The sequence below is a fragment of the Orcinus orca genome, chromosome 13, assembly GCF_937001465.1.
Source record: "Orcinus orca chromosome 13, mOrcOrc1.1, whole genome shotgun sequence".
Lineage (NCBI taxonomy): Eukaryota > Metazoa > Chordata > Mammalia > Artiodactyla > Delphinidae > Orcinus > Orcinus orca.
In genome coordinates, this window is record NC_064571.1 from 12,702,165 (window position 1) to 12,724,380 (window position 22,216).

The 22,216-nt window shown below is 38.6% G+C and overlaps 1 protein-coding gene across 1 annotated transcript in view; it reads left to right on the plus strand.

Moving 5' to 3' along the window:
• Positions 1-22,216, plus strand: part of EIF2AK3 (eukaryotic translation initiation factor 2 alpha kinase 3) — a 68,560-nt gene that overhangs the window by 33,795 nt on the left and 12,549 nt on the right. The window contains exons 3-14 of the mRNA XM_004285631.3: positions 1,080-1,274; positions 3,333-3,466; positions 5,112-5,346; positions 5,931-6,093; positions 7,076-7,216; positions 8,187-8,309; positions 9,563-9,783; positions 10,161-10,273; positions 13,598-13,720; positions 16,343-16,492; positions 18,150-18,927; positions 21,127-21,294. Coding sequence (XP_004285679.1) covers positions 1,080-1,274; positions 3,333-3,466; positions 5,112-5,346; positions 5,931-6,093; positions 7,076-7,216; positions 8,187-8,309; positions 9,563-9,783; positions 10,161-10,273; positions 13,598-13,720; positions 16,343-16,492; positions 18,150-18,927; positions 21,127-21,294 — 2,544 coding nt within the window. The remainder of the gene's footprint in view (positions 1-1,079; positions 1,275-3,332; positions 3,467-5,111; positions 5,347-5,930; positions 6,094-7,075; positions 7,217-8,186; positions 8,310-9,562; positions 9,784-10,160; positions 10,274-13,597; positions 13,721-16,342; positions 16,493-18,149; positions 18,928-21,126; positions 21,295-22,216) is intronic.

A 22,216-nucleotide genomic window follows, 5' to 3' on the forward strand; every position in this document is an offset into this window, starting at 1 on the left:
GCATAAACTCTCCCTTTACTAGGAAATCATATTATATGTTAACATAGTAATCACTATAAGAACTCCCACAGTAACCTCTTCTTTTTTTTTTTTTGGTACACGGGCCTCTCACTGTTGTGGCCTCTCCCATTGTGGAGCACAGGCTCCGGACGTGCAGGCTTAGCGGCCATGGCTCACGGGCCCAGCCGCTCCGCGGCATGTGGGATCCTCCCGGACCGGGGCAGGAACCCGTGTCCCCTTCTTCGGCAGGCGGACTCTCAACCACTGCGCCACCAGGGAAGCCCAGTAACCTCTTCTTGAACTCACTTGGTCACAGAACTCTCCTTAGTAATTCCCTTATTGTTATGGAACACGCTTGGCTCGTGGCAAACAGAGTTCGAGGAAAACCAGACTGGAGTGTACCTGTGGGTCCCAGGAGAGATGGGTGGTTCTTTTAAGTTGCTTTTGGTGGATGAACTGTGCCGTTTCGTATGCTGCTCAGGAGGTCTGAGTACCTCCGGTGAGAGACTACGGCTTTTAGTTCCTACTCTTACAGTTCAGATCCTTTTATTAATTTATTTTTTAAGATTTATTTTATTGAAGTATAGTTGATTTACAATGTTGTGTTAATTTCTACTATACAGCCAAGTGATTCAGTTATACATATATATATTCTTTTTCATATTCTCTTCCACTGTGGTTTATCACAGGATATTGAATATAGTTCCCTGTGTTATACAGTGGGACCTTGTTGTTTATCCATCCTATATATACTAGTTTGCATTTGCTAATTCCAAACTCCCAAAACCATTCCTCCCCACCCACTCTCCCCCTTGGCAACCACAAGTCTATTCTCTATGTCTGTGAGTGTGTTTCTGTTTCGTAGATAAGTTCATTTGTGTCGTGTTTTCGATTCCACATATAAGCGATATTATATGATATTTGTCTTTCTCTTTCTGTCTTACTTTGCTTAGTATGATAATCTCTACTATGGCAGTATTTCATTCTTTTTATGGCTGAGTAGTATTCTATTGTTTACATGACCCACATCTTTTTTATCCATTCATAAAATCCTTTTAAAAGTAAGCTTTTTATTTTAGGTATTTGGGAATAAGATGATCATTCCTTCCCTGGATGGAGACCTCTTCCAGTGGGACCGGGACCGTGAGAGCATGGAAACAGTTCCGTTTACAGTTGAATCGCTTCTTGAATCTTCTTATAAATTTGGAGATGATGTTGTCTTGGTTGGAGGAAAGTCTCTCACTACATATGGACTCAGTGCATATAGCGGAAAGGTGAGTAAAAATGTTCAGTTTGTTTGGGGAGAAATCAAAATAAATAGGAATAGAAGAGATAATTTCTTTAACTATACTATTACTGGTTGAGCTTTGTAATAATTTTCCCCTGAGGATATCATTTCTTTTGATAAAAGAACTGTGAAGTAGAAAGGGGGAATATTATTAAGAGAAACTAAATTTATCCAAGATAACAGAATGAACAGCAGAGCCAGGAATAGCAGGGGGAAGAGAATGAATAACTGTGGTCTACTGTATGTCAGGTGCATTCTTCATGCCTTATTTTGAAATCATCACAATATTTCTAATGGTTACATTTTACAATTTTCATTTGGATAGATGAGGAACCCTCCAAAGAATAATAATAATCCTGATGATAAGAATAATTGCTACTACTTATTTCTCTACTTATTTGAGCCTATCGTAAGAGGGCGCAAGAGGCAAGTTTGTACTCATTTTACAGATGGGAAAACCAAGACTTCCAAAAGTTCAGAAACTTCAAGGTCAGATTTGACTTAGATCTGTGTGAAGAAAAAGTCATACTGTTAATGACCTAGACTTTCTCCATTATTAGCTCTTAGGAGATGATCTGCTTCTAAGATTGGGTCTTAAAACTCCATTATGGGGAATAACTAATTAAAACCATGCCTTTTGGAAAGGTAAAAATCTCTTTTTAACCCCTTAATACGTTGATACTTGAATATTTGTATATAGACTTAAGACGAAAATAAGGAAGAATAGAAAAAAGATCCTTGGCCCTCAAGTTTTTCAAACTTTAAGGATCCCTTGTCTGAGTGTTAGGCCCATAGGCCCTTTGCAAGCGTCTCTGCCCTCTCCAGCCACCTGCATGTGTATTGTATTGAGGCGGCCTTGTGATCCTTTGTTTCCTTCAGTATTCTCATCTGTAAAACAATGGGATTGAACCCCGTCACCTGGGTCTCTGATTTGATGTGCTGCTCCAAAATTCTGGTATTCTAGCAGGTATGCTTCTTTCTGTGAGGATTTGGTCACATCATTCCAAAGAATCTTCCTTTTCCTTTGAGTGAAGTTTTCAAAGAAGTACTTGAAAATACTGCAGCTGTTAGAAAAGGGTCAGATTTTTAAAAACTAAATATTTCCGTCATATGGAAATTCTGAGGTTTTTTTTTTTTAATTCACCTAGAATTTTATTAATGATATTATTACTAAGAGGTCACAACTAGTTATCCATTTCTTCCATGGAAATGCTCAAAGTAAGACTTATTCCCCGAAATAAATATTCATTGGTACTTTTATGGTTCTAAATGTTTCATTTTTAGGAGTTGGTGGTAATCTAGCTGTTGCTTTTTTTTCTTTTTCAGGTTATTTATTTAAAAAAATTTCTTTGCAGTAGAGTTGATTTACAATGTTTTGTTAGTTTCTGGTGTACAGCAAAGTGAATCAGTGATATATACACATATATCCACTCTTTTTTAGATTCTTTTCCCACATAGACCATTACAGAGTATTGAGTGGCGTTCCCTGTGCTATATAGTATAGCTGTTGCTTCCTTTTTTTTTTTAACAGAAACTGTGTATTTTTTATTTTATTTATTTATTTATTTATTTTTGGCTGTGTTGGGTCTTTGTTGCTTGCTGCACGTGGGCTTTCTCTAGTTGCAGCGAGCGGGGGCTGCTCTTTGTTGCAGTGCACGGGCTTCTCATTGCGGTGGCTTCTCTTGTTGTGGAGCACGGGCTCTAGGCACGTGGGCTTCAGTAGTTGCAGCACGCAGGCTCAGTAGTTGTGGCTCGCAGGCTCTAGAGCACGGGCTCAGTAGTTGTGGCTCACGGGCTTAGTTGCTCTGCGGCAAGTGGGATCTTCCCAGACCAGGGCTCCAACCCGTGTCCCCTGCATTGGCAGGTGGATTCTTAACCACTGAGCCACCAGGGAAGCCCCCTAGCTGTTGCTTCTTAATGCTTGGCTACTTTTTACACATTTCCTCAATTTCCTTTTACTTTTTATAAAACTGTTGAGAGTCTTTTACTGTCTCTGATCTCCTGTAACTTGTTCTCTTTACTAATTTTACATCTGTCTTTTCAGGTGAGGTACATCTGTTCAGCTTTGGGCTGTCGCCAATGGGATAATGATGAAATGGAACAAGAAGAAGATATCCTGCTTCTGCAGCGCACCCAGAAAACCGTTAGAGCCGTCGGCCCTCGTAGTGGCAGTGAGAAGTGTGTATTCAGATAATGCTGCTGTTGGTGTTTAGAAGTACAACAAGACCAGAATTCATCAGCTTTTTCTTTGTGGAGATTTTCTGAACTATTTTGTTTCCCCAAAAGCATACTACTCTTTTAAGAGAAATGAAGCCCCTAAATTTAAAACAGCTTCGTGATTATTAACAGATCCTGAAGTGAACTTCTCACCATGTGCTTCAGGATATGGTAACGAAGAGGAGTCCCATACAGTGACTCTATATTAGCTTAGTCTTAGGTTAATGATATTTTTCGTAGCAATCTCACTGATCCAAGTTCTTTGCAGAATGCAGAAAACTCTTAAGACAAAGCTGATGTGCTTTGGGTCTGTTTGACCCTGCAGTTCTCTCTAGTAGGTAGTTTCATGGTTTGTGTGACCACCACCTCAATTATAAAATAATATTTTAGCGTATTTTCTTAAAGTGTTAAAGCCTAATTTATTTGGTCAAATACTGTTTTGTTTCCTTTTTCAAATAATGTAAATTTTTACATTTAAAGTAATGTGATTGAATTAGATATACTGGTGGTAAATCTCATGCTTGACTTTTCAAAACCTAATATTTAAATTTTAAATTGCTGCACAGTAAAGAGAATTTGAGATCCCATCTTTATCTTTTGAAAGTGAACCAGACTTTCAGATATTGTCTAATCTGATGCAGTCTAGTTCAGTTTCCTTTCCTGAAAACTGTTTTCTCAAATTCAGTGAAGAATGTATTCTTTCTACATTCCCTGGACTTTGTGTCTGCTGGAAACCCAACCTTCTTTATCCTGATGGGATTTTGTTTCCTTACGTGTTTGAGTGCTTGCTGGGTGCTCAGCTGCCGTAGGAGCAGATGTTCAACTTAACAGAATTTGAGTTATCAGAATGGGAAGAGTCTGGCATCTAAGATCCATATTCCTTAAGTATCTATTTTTTAACAGATGTTGGAATTCTAGGGCCATTTTATATCTTAGTGTCAAGACCATTATAGTGTCAACAGATAAGTGATTTTCCTGTGTATTAGTTATAGAGGAAACATTGCTAATACCACTTTCTGGATATGGACACTGAAACTCAGAGAAGGTTAAATGACTGGCCAGATCTCAGTCAGTAGAGATCTGAGATTGAAGCTGAGGTGGTATGACCTTCAGGCTTGGTGTACTGGGTCACATTGCCTTTCGAGGCTGTATTTTCATAAAAATCTAAAATCAGTAGCTTTCGTCTTGTCTTTTGCATTGGTTTATTGGGATGTGTTAATTTCTCTGCACTTGAACAAAATGTGTCAGACTTTAATTAAGAAGTAAGGCAGACTGCAGGCTACCTTATTTTAGGGTGACTGATGTGTTTTGAGAAAATTACCCTGATTTAGAAATGTGAACATTTGTTAATTTCAACAGAAAAATCTGTCCTGTAGCCGTTGTCAGGTCACAACTCTCAGAACCACTGTTTCTAAAGGGTCAGGACCAAGTTACGCCCTCTTGTGGCATAAATCAGCAAGCATGCTCCTTTCCAGAAGATTGTGTTGAGTTGTTCCTTTTCTCATCACCAAATTTTAGTGTTTGCTTCTTCACTCTAGAAGCGTTCTTAATTATTTGGTCCTTTATTTAAATGTAAATTTCTAAAACACACCTTTGTAAATTTAAGGTGGAATTTCAGTGTTGGCCACTTTGAACTTCGGTATATTCCAGACATGGAAACTAGAGCCGGATTTATTGAAAGCACCTTAAAGCCCAGTGGAAACAAAGAACAGTCTAAAATTATTTCAGACGTGGAAGAACAGGAAGCTGCCGTGATGGACACAGTGATAAAGGTCTCCGTTGCTGATTGGAAAGTTATGGCCTTTAGTAAGAAAGGAGGACATCTGGAGTGGGAATACCAGGTACCTAGAACCACTGAGAATTTATAAATATGTTTCTTTCCTTCTCACTTTGACCAAACATGTTGGGTAGAAGGAAGTGACTGCCATTTGGGATTTTCAGCTTGTTCTCTGTGCTCTAAGAAATTTGTGATTTTAAATGTGTTAGAATGACTATTAAGAAAAAGTCAAAAGGTTGGTGAAGATGTTGGTGAACAGTGTACAACAGTGTATCTTCGTGCAGTGTTGGCGAGAATGTAAATTGGCATAGATGTTATGGAAAACATCATGGAGTTTCCTCAGAATATTAAACAGAAATGAAGAGAATAGATCTTAAATGTTCTTAAAACACATACATACAAAATAACCGTGAGATGATGGATATATGAATTAGCCTGATTGTGCTAATTATTTCACAATGTATACATATATCACAATGTCACACTGTACACCATAAATACATTTTTTATTCGTCAATTATACCTCAGTAAAGCTGGAAAAGTGAAAATTTGTAAAGAAATATGTGGTTTTAAAGGGTATTTCAGGAGTTGGGATACATAGAAATACTGCTTGAAATTGTTTAAAATTTCCTTTCCATTTTTGTTTAGTTTTGTACTCCCATTGCATCTGCCTGGTTGGTTAAGGATGGCAAAGTCATTCCCATCAGTCTTTTTGATGATACAAGTTACACCACTAATGACGGAGTTTTAGAGGATGAAGAAGACATCGTAGAAGCCGCCCGAGGAGCCACAGAAAACAGTGTTTACTTGGGTGAGTGGATATCTCTTATCTAGCAGTAGTACATGTTGACATCTAGATTTTATTCCTACATTGTCTCTCCCTACTTCAGGTGTGCCTGTAGTAGTTTCAATTCCTAAGTACCTTCTCTTGGCCTTAAGATTTGTACTTTGATTTCTATTCCTGCAATTTTCTTTCACTTATCCAGTTCTGAAACTTTTAATTACTGTAGCGGGTTCTTTTTCTCTGAGACCTATATTTGACAGGCTTAAAAATGTTGCCATTACATAGCATGATTTCACATTACTTATGTATCTTCAGAGTCTAAAACTTTCTACATTTGTATTTGCATCTGTATCAGTTTGCTCCCCCTTAAAGGTATGTTTATTTTTTTCTGTGCATCTATACAACTTATCTGAAAAATTAAAACAAAATTCTGGTGTGCTGCTTGGCGGTTGAAAGCCTTCAATGTTCTACATTTTGAAAACCCTCAAATTTAATTATTTGAACTAGTTTTGTGGTCAGATACATATAAAATTCTTTAAGCTCTGTCAATGCGCTACCCGCCCCTCAATCTCAGTGAAATGCAAGAATTTGAAATAACATATCACACGTGTTATGACAGTATTTAATTGAATTGTTAGCAGTATCTCTTGAATGATAGGTGTTTAGGTTTTCTTAAGGAAAAGGTTACCTCATCTAAGCTGTTACTTTCATAAGAGTACAACGATTTCTTTTGTTTGAATTTTCCTACTGGAAGAGTTTTTCAGTAATTACCAAAAATTATATAGTGAGAAACATTATAACTTGTGTGTAACTTTCCTCCCCTGTTGTTGTTGAATAACCTTTGGGTCAAATTTGAGTGCTTCAGGCATGATTCTTTGAAAAGAGCTATGTAGCACATGAATAAATAACTGGAATTCATCTAATTTTATTAAATCAAAGTGAACCTTTTTAAAAAAAAATCATCAGTGCTTGATTCTAAATCTAACTGACAGTGTTCTGGTTGATTCAGGAATGTACAGAGGCCAGCTGTATCTGCAGTCATCAGTCAGAATTTCAGAAAAGTTTCCTACGAGTCCCAAGGCCTTGGAATCTGTCAACAGTGAAAATGCAATTATTCCTTTGCCAACAATCAAATGGAAACCCTTAATTCGTAAGTGAATTATGAACTTTTATAAATGTTATTAAGATGTTCAGAGGCCTAATCATGGGCTTTGCCCTAGTTTTGAATATCACAGAGATCACAACTATTATATGCTCTATATTTTCTGATAAACTGGGAAGGTTTTTCAGACGTTAATGAATTTTAATTATCCTTTAGAACATGATTTCATTGAAACAGCAGCTACTTCTGTAGAAATCAATGTCAATAAAGTATTTCTCTAGACAGCTTAGAAAAACTCTTTAACCATTCTCTGACCATGCCTTGATATCATTTAGCTCTTAACATATTTATATTAAGAATATTTATGGGACTTCCCTGATGGAGCAGTGGTTAAGAATCTGCCTGCCAATTCAGGGGACACAGGTTTGAGCCCTGGTCCGGGAAGGTCCCACATGCCATGGAGCAACTAAGCCCATGAGCCACAACTACTGAGCCCACGTGCCACAGCTATTGAAGCCTGCGCGCCTAGAGTCCATGCTCAGTAACAAGAGAAGCCACCACAATGAGAAGCTCGTGTACTGCAGTGAAGAGTAGCCCCCGCTCACCGCAACTAGAGAAAGCCTGCACGCAGCAATGGAGACCAAAAGCAGCCTAAAATAAATAACTTTATTAAAAAAAAAAAAAAGAATATTTATGAAACATCTGGTTATCACATCATGTTCTTTGAGACACTCAAATTGAGTTGAATTCAAATACTAAACAATCTGTTTCCTTCAGCCATCTTTCTGTACCTTGTATATGTTTTTTGTCACATATATCACATCATATTTTAATTACTCGTTTAAATGACTCATCTCTCTACAAGACTGTGCTTTTCAAGAGAAAGAACGTTGGGCCGTTCGTTTGACTTACATATTTGAACTGAGCTGTGCTATTTGAATATCTGTTTTTTGGATGAATGAGGCACACACATTTTCATTAAAGTCATAACAGTTAAGATTTTACCATTTTCTTTTAGATTCTCCTTCCAGAACTCCTGTCTTGGTGGGGTCTGATGAATTTGACAAATGTCTTAGTAATGATAAGTTTTCTCACGAAGAGTACAGTAATGGTGCACTTTCAATCTTGCAGTATCCATATGGTAAGTGTGATTCCACTTGGATTGAAAATGCTGTTCTTATTTTTCTGTTTATTTCAGTTTATTAATTTGAAATTAATTAATAGAATTCAAATGCAAAGTAGGCAGTTGGAGGGTAGAAAATAAATATCTTGGGAGGCAGATATTGTGAATGGTGGCCAAGGGTACAAGGCTTCAAAAGACAGATTGCCAGGGTTTTGCCACATGCTAGGCTGGGCACACCTAACTTACCTGTGTCTCTGTTTCTTCATCTGTAAAACAAAGGTATAGTAATCCTAATATCTATTTATTGGGTTGTGGTAAGGTCTAAATGAGATAATGCACAGTCTTAATTAGCACCATGCCTGGCAAATAATAGTGTTCAATAAGCATTAGTTCTTGTTATTAGCTCTTATTTAGTTATGAGCTTATATAATATAGTCTATATAATATCAGTCTGCATAATGAAGAAGATAGGTGTTTCCCATAAAGCTATGTGAAAATGCTATAAAATGGGGTTATTTTAATTTTGTTTTCAGGCGAGGAAAATTAGTACAAAAGTCAAGAATAGGTGACATTTGACGTGAAACACATTCCTGTGTATTTAAAGTTAGGATATATTCAGTTATGAAAATTTTTTGAACAGTTGGATATAAAAAAGAAAATTGCTCAGATCTGCATTAGGCAAAAACATAGACTCCTCATCAGTTACCCTAGATGATAAAACTGGGAAATTACTGTAGAATTTAAATTGATTTAACGAAAATCAGAGAGCTCTGAACTACAGACAGCTGTCTATCTGATATTGATCAAAATACAAGGTAAAAGAGAATTGTGTAATCTGCCCATGTGGTATAAAATAGAAGGTGAAAAGGACAGGCTGCTTTCTAGGACAAATTCCTTTTGACAGCCTGAAAGGAACCAGAGAGGCACGGTGGAGATGTTTTCCTCGTCATGGTAAAATTTTGATATTTTGTTGATGCTAAATGAAAGTAAAGTTTCAAATCCGCAAAGGAGGTTTGAGTACTGTCTAATTTTTTTTTCTTTTTTGCATTTAAAGGATTGAATTATTAATGAGATAATGAACGGAGTAGCCCTTAAGGGTTGTTTTTAGTCTTATTATTCAATAGAAAGATGTGCTAAAGAGGAGATGAAACTTTAGAAAAAGGAATTAGTGTTAAAAGTCATAGGAAATTAGATAACTTTTAGCAATTAAAGGTGGAACTATATTGGTTTATCTTTTTAAAAAAAACCACTTTTAATGTTTGTTGTTGAAGATAATGGTTATTACCTGCCATACTACAAGAGGGAAAGGAACAAACGGAGCACACAGATCACAGTCCGATTTCTCGACAACCCGAATTACAGCAAGAGTATCCGCAAAAAGGATCCCGTGCTCCTCTTACACTGGTGGAAAGAAATAGTTGGAACCATTCTGTTTTGTATCGTAGCAACAACTTTCATTGTGCGCAGACTCTTCCATCCTCATCCTCACAGAGTAAGACATTTTTTAGAATCTCATCCTTTTCAAAGTGTTGGGACTATAGAAAACTTGGGGGGGGGGTGTGCGCGTGTGCGTGTGTGCATGTGAGGAGCAAGGGGTCCATTTCCTTAAGTTTTACCCTAAAATCATTGTTGCCCATACTCTTGCCTCCACGTCCTTGTCCCCTTCACTCCTCAACCCATTGCAGTCTGGCTCCACCCTGATCATGCCCTTTCCCTTTGACAAAGGAAATGCTGTTGTTTTATGTTCTTATAATACATTTATTTTTCTCAGTATTTTTTATTCTTCAGTGTTTTATAGCCTAATATTGTTAGCTAACTTCCATTCAGCTTTGTACTGAGAGTGATTTTTTTTCTCCCCCACCTTATCAGCAAAGGAAAGAATCTGAAACTCAGTGTCAAACTGAAAATAAATACGATTCTGTCAGTGGAGAAGCGAATGACAGTAGCTGGAATGACATAAAAAATTCTGGATACGTATCACGGTATGAGTCTTTTCATAAAATGTATGTGTGCTGTAGCTCCTGATGCTAACTGTTCAAATCCAGGAAGAAATGGCCTTAGATGCAGAGAACGAATGGATGGTTCGGAAGGGAGAGGGGGAGTGGTGGGTGACATAGATGAAGAATAGAATAGTTGTTCATTCAACATCTGCTTCTAAACCTCCAGTTATATGATAAATCACAGGGATTGTAATATACAACATAAGGAATATGGTTAATAATATTGCAGTAACTTTCTGTGGGGACAGATGATGACTAGACTTGTCGTGGTGATCATTTCATCATGTATACAAATGTCAAATCATTATGTAGTACACCTGAAACTTACATAATATTGTATGCCGACTGTAGTTCACTTAAGAAAGAAACAACCTCTAAACTAAGATATTGTTTAATTTTTGTAAAAAAATGTATGACTAGGTAAATAAAACAGACATATCCCTCAAGTTACTTAAACTGATTCAAGGTGGTATAGAAGAGGGATAGAAGTAGAGCATTATAAAAGTTTAGAATTATAGCCACCATGTATGTCAATTATTTCTCAATAAAACTGGAAGGAAAATAAAAAAAAGAATTACAGCCACCGAATTGAGTTGTTATTCAGATGACATAGTTATTGAGGGTCTACCATGTACTGGGCTTGGCATTAATACCAAACAATAATTTTTATGTTATTGGAATATGGCATAAATCTCCTATGTTACTTAATCTTCAGTTATTTATTTCATCCTTATTCTGTCTAAAATAAGAAGCAGAAAACTGGGGAGAAATACACCAATAGAATAGATCATTTTTAAAAACAGAAGAGGGAGTTGGGTTACTTAAAAATCAGCCAATTCAAATAATTTGAAAGTAAAATAAAAGTAGAAAATCTGTAAGCAGATCTGTCAGGTGTACAGATTTTCATGCTTTGTGGGACAAGGAATGGTGCTGCAGTTCAATTTTCTTACATGGATTATTGCTACTTTTCCCCTTCGTTTTGATATCATGCTTATTAGCACTTTCATGATACAGGGACAAGGAGAAGCTCTATATGAAACTTACTGCTTAATAACTATCTAGGGAAATGGCTTTATGACAGAAAAGATGGAAAATTACAGCTAAAATGTGGGTTATTTTGATTATCTATGGACTTAATCTAAGCTGCATTCATACCATCTTCTCAAAAGTTGAGAATTGGCTGTAATCCGTATGTTTTAGCAAAACGTACTAGGTGACCAGCAAGTGGTAAGGGCTTTAATACCCTTGCTAATAAAAATGCTGACTTACAGTGAGGGAGAGGAGAGGGGCCCGTCAACTCCATGGGCAGTTCAGTACCCAAGCCATTCATCGTTCATTCAGCATCTTTCTGAACAACTGTGTTCAGTATCTCAGGCTTTGGGAGAAATAAAAAGACTGGTCCTACCCCCTGGAGGAGCTTAAAGTCTACCGGGGAAGGTGATACTAGAGAAAACATAAACATATAAGGAAAAAAGCCATGAGCTATAAGTAACTAACTCTGGCTGTGATGATTCAAGAGGGCGTCATAATAAATCATGAGTAAGAGACAGGTGGAGATGGGAGGGTGAGTGGGGTATGGTGATTAAGCATATATTTGTAAGGCTGTTGTGAAGAGAATTGGAATAATGTACTCTAAAATTGAATTAGACTCAATTTTCCTTCCATTTTATTCACTATGAAGAGAACAGCTGATTGTTTTTAAAAATACAGGAGCTCTGTATGATACCTGATGTCTATTGAGTGCCTACTATGTTCTAGGCATTATTAAGAACATGAGCTCTGGATTCAGTCATGAATTTAAGTCCTAAGTTGGGACCTGAGGCAAGATGATACTTATATTTATAAAAGCTGTAATCATATATAAGATGTTTCTCCTTTCCAAAGATATATCCATTTTCATATGAGTGTTTTCTTTAATGTAGGAAGATAATTCAATTGGCTCTCCAGGAGTAGGACAAGAACTTCATGGGCTTTTGCAGTTGGGGAGATGGATTTGTACTCAAGTACCTTGCCTAGCTATTCTTAGGGATACAGATCATTACTCTTCATTCTCTGTGAAGGTAATTGGCCATGGAGGGTTGGGATCTATTGTCTCTCCTCCTTAACACCATGCTCTAAAGCTGAGCCAACCGCTAAATCAATATGAGTGTGCAAGTCATAAAGTAATAAAGTTAGCCTTACAAGGGACACCAAAGATCATCTAATTCAACTCCCCCTCGCACGGCTGGAAGAATGTCTTCCACAGCACGCATGTGTGCATTCATTCATTTATTAATTCATGCATTATTCGATAGATATTTGTTAGACCTTCTATTTGCCAGGTGAGCCCAGGCTTTGGAAATACAAAGAGGAAAAAGAATTCTCTCCTGCAGTCAAGGTGCCTACAATTCGGTAGTAGTGGAGAGAGAAAGCTGCTTATAAATAACTGCAAAATATTGAGACTAAGTTTAAACAGTTCCAAGTAGTATGTGCAAAGTGCTATAAGAACATTAAGATAGGGGTCTAGGAAGGCCTTATGGAGGTGGTGAGATGAGCAGAATGAAAGAAAAATAGAGTTTTTTTATTAAGTCCAAAGAAGTAGGGCATCCCACTGGAGCAAATAGCAGAAGCAAAAGCTCTGAAGTTGTGAGAGAACCTGGTGCAAGTTGGCTGGAATATACAGAGCAGATCAGAGAGGTCAACAGGGGAAATAGGCTACAAAGTGGAGGTCCATCTGTAAGTGCCAGACGGTGAGTTAGCTTCTGTCCAAATACCTTTGGTGATGAGCACACTGACTCCTGAGGCACCCCAGCGAATTTCAGATAGCTTTGGTTCCTAGAGAAGGTTTCTGGCTAAAAACGTACATAAATGTAATGGGACTGATTAAATCTTTTCCATAAAATATACAGGCACTGGCATAAGATTAAAATACATTTTCTGCTTGAATACAGAATGCCACAAGAGGTAAAAGGTTAGAGAATTAAGGATAAACTGTTTTGATGGATGATGGAAAGTATTGGATAGGACAGAACAGTACTAAAATTGCTGTAAGAATAAGTGATTAACAAGTGATTCCCCATTAAGCAGAAGTTTTAAAATTTTTTATAAAATTCCCAGGGGCAAAATTAAAATGTGTTTGCTTCATTTATACAGACAGGAAAGCAAAGAATGCTATTAGAATTTAAACTGCACTCTATTAAAATAAGTTCTAGGAAACTTAGTTTATACATTTTTACATATCATAAAATAAGATTGAACTATTAGTACAAAATTTAAAACTATTACAAACTTTTTAAAATTTACTTTTTTTTTTTTTTTTTTTTTAAGCTATCTAACAGATTTTGAACCGATTCAATGCATGGGTCGTGGAGGGTTTGGAGTTGTCTTTGAAGCTAGAAACAAAGTTGATGACTGCAATTATGCTATCAAGAGAATCCGTCTCCCAAACAGGTAATGGATGGTACTTTTAGTAAACTTGGAGTTAGGACTGTGTTATCTAATCTCATAGGCAAAATGTCCTTACTATACTCCATAGAGACTATAGAAAACAGAGTTTCTGACCTTCTGAATCTTATATTCTCAGTACTACCAGGTGACTAGCTATCTTTTAAAAATGTCATCTACTTTGACCGCTTTGTATCTACTTAAAAAATATGCCCTTGTTTTTGATTCTTAACAACTCAGGGCATTCCCATAGTGAATTTTAGTAACTATAGACTTTAATACATAGCACCATTTAAAAATAATCTATATTTATTGTGGAAAATAAGGAATAGTATTAAAACAAAAAACAATCCGTGTCTACTCTACCTAGTAATAAACACTTTTAACATTTTAGGGTATTTTCTTTTGATTTTTTTTTTTTTCTGGTCATAAATTTACCTAGTTCTTAGCACAGTTATCAGTACAATACAGTTTTATCTATTGCTTCCTTCATTGTATTCTCAGTGTTTTCCTTCCTATTAAGAGTATGCTATTGAAATGCTAAAATACACTGGAAGTGTTTTATGACTGGAAAATAGTCCAATTAATACTTGTGCCATGTCTCATTTAACCATTTCTTATTTTTAAATATTTAGGTTTCCAACTTGTTGCAATTAAAAATAACTTTGGGGACTTCCCTGGCAGTCCATTAGTTAGGACTCCATGCTTCCACTGCCGGGGGCATGGGTTTGATCCCTAGTCAGGGAACTAAGATCCCTCATGCCTCTCAGCACGGCCAAAAAAAAAAAAAACAACTTGACATTGCTCATCTGTTATATAAAATTTTGATCACGTCTGTTTCCTTAGGATAGATTCCTAGAAGTGGAATTTTGGGCTCAGAACAGTGTGACGCTTAAGATGATGGGCTTTCAGTAACACCGTCCTTTTCATCTATTGTGGAAGCCTCCTGTGGATTCTTGATTAAATGTGCACTAATTTCTGGACTGTCTTCCTAATTAGCAGTTAAACATGCTGTCCAACAGATAGGGACATAGGAATGGGACAGTCTGAGTACTATGGGACTAATTCTTTTCTTTGGTGTATAATTTTTGAGTAGTTGAAATGTACAAAGTACCACATAGGATATAAAATTAAGAAAGGCTTCTGCCCTCAAGAATCTATAACTATTTGAGACCTTTGTATATATACTCAAATAACTGCAAAGCCAGGAAGACTGTGACTTGTGGTTTAATTTAGTAAGTAGCTTCTCATGAAGAAAGTGCAGAGGTAGCCGAAGGCAGTCAAGGAAAGCCAGCCTTGTGGTGGTAGTGTTGTCTGCGCCGTGTTCAGGGGTAACCTGTCCCTTGGTGGACACACATGTAGGGGAGGGATGGCCAAGTACATGAAATGGCCTGAGCATAGGCTCTAGGCAAACATTTGCAGGGGATGTAGAGGTTAGTTGAGGATTCTGCCACAAGTGGAGCAAGGGTAAGAATGGAGGGGAGGGACTTCCCTGGCGGTCCAGTGGTTAAGACTGCCCTTCCAGCACAGCGGGCATGGGTTCAGTCCCTGGTTAGGGAACTAAGATCCCACAAGCCACACTGTGCAGCCAAAAAAAAAAAAGAGAATGAAGGGGAGTATGGAAGAAAGATGGCAAAGATGGGTTCCAGCACCTTAAATGCCAAGCAGAGGAGTTTAGATTTTATTCCATAGACAGTTGTGCCTTTGAGCAGAAGAATGACGTGATCAAAGTGGAGGTGGTATGTAGTAAGAGACAAGCGTGTTCATTAGGAGATTTTTTTTTTTTTTTTTTTTGCGGAAGTTCAGTCCTAAGATACAGAGCATTAGTGCAGCAGAAGTGGAGATGGATGAGGAAGGAATGAGTATCAGGAATTACAAAGGAGGAGCTGATAGGATTTGGTCACTGAATATGGAAAATTCAGAAACCTACGAGGATTCTCAGGGTGGGACCATTAACAGTCATGAAACACAGAGAGAAAAGTGGGAGTAGCTGACTGTCTCTTGGGGACGGAAGAGGATATAACTTCTATTTATTATGTTGTTTCAGGTGATGGTGGGATCCCTAGAATGTGAGCTTAGATCCATCAGAAAAGCTGTCAAAGCAGAAGATCAAATCCAGATGCTTTTCTGGTTAAACATCATTGCCTATGATATTCAGTAGTTGAGTTTAAACAGACAAAGGTGCTCGTACAAGCCTTTCGGATTGTTGTCTGTACCTTGTCGGGCTGGTCCTTCTCCATCCTCCGGAGCTGCCAGGCTGAGCTCTCTTTTCTGAATACTTCACTTCCACCTATTCATCCCCCTATTAATTAACAAGCGTTAAGCAATTATCTTCAAGGGTCTTTAGTCATTCATTTTGAGTCAGCTAAGAACTCTTTATTTGAATGGATAGATGTACTTGTAAGCATTTATTTCTGGAAGAAAAAAGAAATAGTATAAATACACATTTTTTTCTAATAAAGACTTATTTACTCTTTGGCTTCTTAGAATTATGCCACTAGGCTGACTCGTCTGTTCCCCATTTTAGAACAAGGGAGAATTTTATTTTATTGTTTTGTACTGTCTTTGGTATGATTGCTTCTTCAGATTCGAGCAACCTTCAGGGTCTTCATTGTTTCTCTGTTTCAGGGAATTGGCTCGGGAAAAGGTCATGCGAGAAGTTAAAGCCTTAGCCAAGCTTGAACACCCAGGAATTGTTAGATATTTCAATGCTTGGTTGGAAGCACCACCAGAGAAGTGGCAAGAAAAAATGGATGAAATTTGGCTGAAAGATGAAAGGTAACTTGGTTAGACATAGACTTCAAAACTAGTATTTATTTCAGGCTAGTTTTTGGCTTACATGAACAAAATATCCTTTCTATAACTTTAGAGATGATTTTTTTAAAAGAAAAATAACAGCAGATTACTGTTTCTGTCATCGTGTTTTGGAACATTCTCTAGTCACTTGTTAAGTGAAAAGTTGATTTAGTTTTTAGAGCATGAACTTTTTTTTCTTTTTTGTCCAGAACATGAATTTCTAAAATCATTGGTAGATAGAGCTCTATGACTTATAATTCACTGAAGGATTTACAGTAGCCTTTCTCAATAAGAGATATTGTCTGCTTTTGTCTCCATTTTTGTTGTTGTTGTTGTTGTTGTTGCGGTACCCGGGCCTCTCTCTGTTGTGGCCTCTCCCGTTGCGGAGCGCAGGCTCAGCGGCCATGGCTCATGGGCCCAGCCGCTCTGCGGCATGTGGGATCTTCCCGGACCGGGGCACGAACCCGTGTCCCCTGCATCGGCAGGCGGACTCTCAACCAGTGCGCCACCAGGGAAGCCCTCCATTTTTTATTTTAAATTTTCATTTACTTTCTTAGTAGTTAGCAATTTCCAACTCCTTTCTAAAGTAGTTTTAAACTATTTGCAGTTAAAACCACAAGAACTTGGGACTTCCCTGGTGGTCCAGTGGTTAAGACTTTGCCTTCCAATGCAGGAGGTGTGGGTTCAATCCCTGGTCCGGGAACTAAGATTCCACATGCCTCGCAGTCAAAAAAAGAAACCCCAAAAAACATAAAACAGAAGCAATATTGTAACAAATTCAATAAAGACTTTCAAAAATGGTCCACATCAAAAAAAAAAAAAAAAATACATGAACTTATGGGAATTCCCTGGTGGTCCAGTGGTTAGGACTCCTCACTTTCACTGCCAAGGGCACAGGTTCGATCCCTGGTCGGGAAACTAAAATCTCGCAAGCCGCACAGCGAGGCCAAAAACCAAAAAGCAAAAAAACCCATGAACTTGGGCAACCTGAAGATAATTCCCATGTTAAATATGCTATTCTCTAGGAAGGAAGGTGTTTTTAAAAACTACTCAATGAGAACAAAAAGAAAGCAGGCTACAAATAGACTATTTAGTAAAGAGCTGGAGTAAAATTCCTGCCTAAAAGTACCAAACACAGCCCTAGATCCACATGAGGTACCTAGTTACAGTGACACTTATATACACAGCCAGTAGCCAAACCACAGAAGGACCAGGTGAAGTGACCCTGTGTCTCAAGCCCTAATTGGGATGGGGGCTTCCGAATCACAGCCACCAAGGGGTCTGGCCTTGGTCTTCCTCTGTGCTTTGTGTTTTGCACATAGGCCTTGGCTGCTCTGGGCATGACAGTCCCAGAGAACTGTTTCCAGTTTAAAACCAAGATTTCCAGTTCAGGAATGGATGGGCTGTGATGTTCTTTGTCTCGTGTGGCATGTTTTCATTGAATTTCCATGTTGTCGCTTGGTAACTGGCTTTATTATAGTTGAAGCTTTGGAGACAAAGCATGTAGTTACAACACTGTAAGTCAACTGTACTTCATTAAAAATACATTAATCAATAAATAAGCAAACAAAGGATGTAGTTCACATAATTTAATCAACACGTATTCACTCTCATCCCTTTGTACTTCTCCCACTCTTAGCACAGACTGGCCGCTCACCTCTCCTAGTCCCGCGGATGCACCATCCGTTAAAATATGCAGAATGGATCCTTTCTCTACAAAGGAACGCGTTGAAATCATAGCCCCTTCTCCAAGAAGCAGTAGGTCTTTTTCGGTCGGGATTTCCTGTGGCCAGACAGGTTCATCCAAGAGCCAGTTCTCTCCACTGGAATTTTCCGGAATGGACCACAGAGACACGAGTGAGTCGGTGGACGCGGTGTGTAACCTCCAGGACAGCTGCCTTACAGACTGCAAGGGGGAAGACGGTACTAGGGATGGCAATGATGAGGGACACTCTTTTGAACTTTGTCCTTCTGAAGCTTCCCCTTATGTAAGGTCAAGGGAGCGAACCTCCTCTTCTATAGTATTTGAAGATTCCGGCTGTGATAACGCATCCAGCAAAGAGCCCAAAACGAACCGACCGCCTATTGGCAACCATTGTGCTGATAAACTAACTGCAGTCCAGCATTCCAGTAGCAAGTCTTCCTCGGAACCTACTTTGTCTATTTCTCCTTCAAGACCAACCACTTTAAGTTTAGATCTCACTAAAAACTCTGTGGAAAAACTCCAACCCAGTTCACCAAAGGTGTATCTTTACATCCAGATGCAGCTGTGCAGAAAGGAAAACCTCAAAGACTGGCTGAACAGCCGCTGCACCATTGAGGAAAGAGAGAGGAGCGTGTGTCTGCACATCTTCCTGCAGATCGCGGAGGCGGTGGAGTTTCTGCACAGCAAAGGGCTCATGCACAGGGACCTCAAGGTCTGTTTTTGTGGAACATCACCCAAGGGTTTCAATGTGTTTTTTTTTCCTATTAAAGTCATTTATTTTATTTATTTACTTTTTATTGAAGTACAGTTGATTTACAATGTTGTGTTGGCTTCAGGTGAACAGCAAAGTGATTGAGTTTTTTATATATATACATATTCCCAGTTGAAAAACTATGTATTGTGCTCATTCTGACCTATCATTGAGCCTAATGTTAAACCTCCTAGGCCCTCTAACCTTTTTGTATTTTGGTCACGTGTTTGTCACGTATCAGTCTCAGCATAGCTGCCAGAATTTCTCAGGGCTCCATGTATTAAGTCTTTTGGAGGTGTTGGGGAGAAAAGTGTCACTTTCCCCTGCTATTGATCAGAAGTCCTGGGTTTTCTTTTTTTTTTTTCATTTAAATGAGCTTTTTTTTTAAATTAATTTTTATTGGAGTATAGTTGATTTACCTGGTTTTCTTCTAATCGATAAGCCAGGAACACATATGCGTCCCTAAACCAGTTGCCTGGCCAGAGGCTGGGATTATGCTGATTGGTGGATGCAAGTTCTGGATGCAACCTCCAGGTAACATCCCGTATGAGCCATGGACTTGCTGCCCAGAAGAAGAGAGTTCCCAAAGTCACATCAGGATACTTCTGGTGGAAGCATAGGGCAATGGAAAGATGCTGGAGAACCAAAAAAAAAAAAAAAAAAGTCTGTTAGTGTTGGGTAGATAACAGCTGACAGCAGAGCACGGAGAGGGGAGGAAAGATGAAATTTAAGGCAGTCTAATCCTGTCTCTCTTACAAGGTTATTTGAGGGAAAGTAGGAGGGTATCACCGTAGATGTTGGTTATATGCAATAACTTCATTGTTTCAAAGTCCATACTGTATGATGGTACTTTGGAGTTTTGAAATAAAATGTTTTTTGTCTGGCAGTATTTGAAGCCCAGTGAAAGTCAATTTTGTGAGCTAAATGGCTTCCTTTTCCCTTATTTCAAGGGCTATGAATGGTGGTCATGTGGGCTGAGAGTAGGCTCTAGGGAAAGACGATGTATTTCATGTAGGGGATTTTGGGTTTGAGGAGCCCGTGGTTAGATGTATCTTAGGAACAGTTGCATATGAGAGTTTAGAACTCGGGACGGGGGTTGTGGGGTATATGGGAGCCTGTATTAGAAGAGGCAACACAAGACTGTAGTTAAGAGCTCTTATTCTCCTTGACAGCCTACATTCCCCTCTCAGACACAAGCCCGAAGATCAGTCTGTTTCGTTCATTCACCAAATAGTAGTGATTAGCTACAGCAGGGCAAGAATTGGACACATGGCAGTGGAGCAGAAGTCCTTTTCTCACAGAGCCAGACAGCCTGGGTTTGAATCCCTGCTCCACCCCTTACTAGCTGGGTAACCTTGGGCAACTTACTTAACTTCTCTGGGCCTCAGTTTTCACATCTGTGAAATGAGGGACCAATAGGACTAAAAGCATTGTATTACTTGAGTTAATAGTAATGAACTACTTAGCTCTGGCTCATTGCAAGTGCCATATATGCATTTGCTATTATTATTATTATTATCATGGCTTAGGTCATAAATGTAGAGGAGCTTGCCAAGGGAGAGTATATAGAATAATGAGATTGAGGTTTAAGTACCGTAGACCCTAGGGAATGTGAATCTCTAAGGATTTATTTAAATAGATGTTCAGGGACTCCCCTGGTGGCGCAGTGGTTAAGAATTCACCTGCCAATGCAGGGGACACGGCTTCGAGCCCTGGTCCGGGAAGATCCCACATGCCGTGGAGCAGCTAAGCCCGTGCGCCACAACTACTGAGCCTGCGCTCTAGATCCCGCGAGCTGCAGCTACTGAAGCCCTTGTGCCTAGAGCCTAGAGCCGCAACGAGAGAAGCCACCGCAGTGAGAAGCTCGGCACCACAGCAAAGACCCAACACAGCCAAAAAATTAATAAATAAAATTTAAATAAATAAATAGATGTTCAATAAATATTCACTCCCTTTGCTACCCTTGCCTCTTCTTTACTCACAGTACTTGTCTAGCATCGAAGGATTGTTTTTATTTTCATATTAGCCCATTGTAAAGAGAAACACGCTTGAGAATATCTAGTGTCTTGTATTTATTTTCTGTAATCATTTAAATAATTCTCTTCACTTTCCTTCTCCATACACACCCACCACGCTTTTGTCTGTTTCATTTTTTTCCAGCCTTCCAACATATTCTTTACAATGGATGATGTGGTCAAGGTTGGAGACTTTGGATTGGTGACTGCAATGGACCAGGATGAAGAAGACCAGCTGGTTCTGACCCCAATGCCAGGGTACGCCAGACACACAGGACAAGTGGGGACCAAGCTGTATATGAGCCCAGAACAGGTGAGCCTTTCGTTTTCCTTCTGAGGAATAAATAGATTTTTAATTAGGGTGGCAGCAAGCTAGATGTGCGCCATGAATCTCCATCCGTGCTGTGTTTAAAATCCAATAAAATAAAAGCTGAAAATGATGAAAACTGGCAGAAGTGTTCCACAGGCAACACAGCTAGGGTACAATTCCACAACGTGAATTGGGGTGTGGAGGAAGAAAAATACTAAAAATGCATCAAATGTGCTCACCCTCTGAACCGGAACCTGACAGCAACCAGAAACTTAGAATGAGATTCTGAACGTCCTCCTCCCAAACTTAATTGTCATTCACCCTGTGTGAACTATGCAGGAACTATTTTCAGAGCCAGCTGGAGGTAGTGTTCTAAGCTATTCTCTACAATAATCCACAGGCAGCTTCCAGAATGTACCATGGCAGGAAATAAAGGTGGACAGGCTGAGCTATGTTGCCTTGTGGGATGCTTAGTCTTCCAAGGAAAAGCTCCATAAACTGAACAGAGACTGGAAGAGTGGTGGGAGCAAGGCATCCTGGGAGCTTCAGCACAGCATCCCTGGCCACCACTACGCTGATGGTATTCACAGGCTTACATATGCTTAGATCGGCGGTTCTCAGACTTTCTGATCAATGCCTGTTCATACTTATAAACATGATAGAGAGCTCAAGAATTTTTCTTAAGGAATTTTATCCATCAGTATTTGCCATATTAGAGATTAAAATAGAAATTTGTACAATTTTTAATTCAGTTAAAAATGACAGTATTAAATCTATCACATCTTCAAGATATTTTCTGAAAAAATAAATATTTTCTGAAAGAAAACTAGTGAGAAGAGTGGCATTTACTTACATTTTTGTAAAGCTCTTTACTGTCTGGCTTAAAAGAGATTTCATATCTGCTTTTCCATTTAATCCCTTGCAC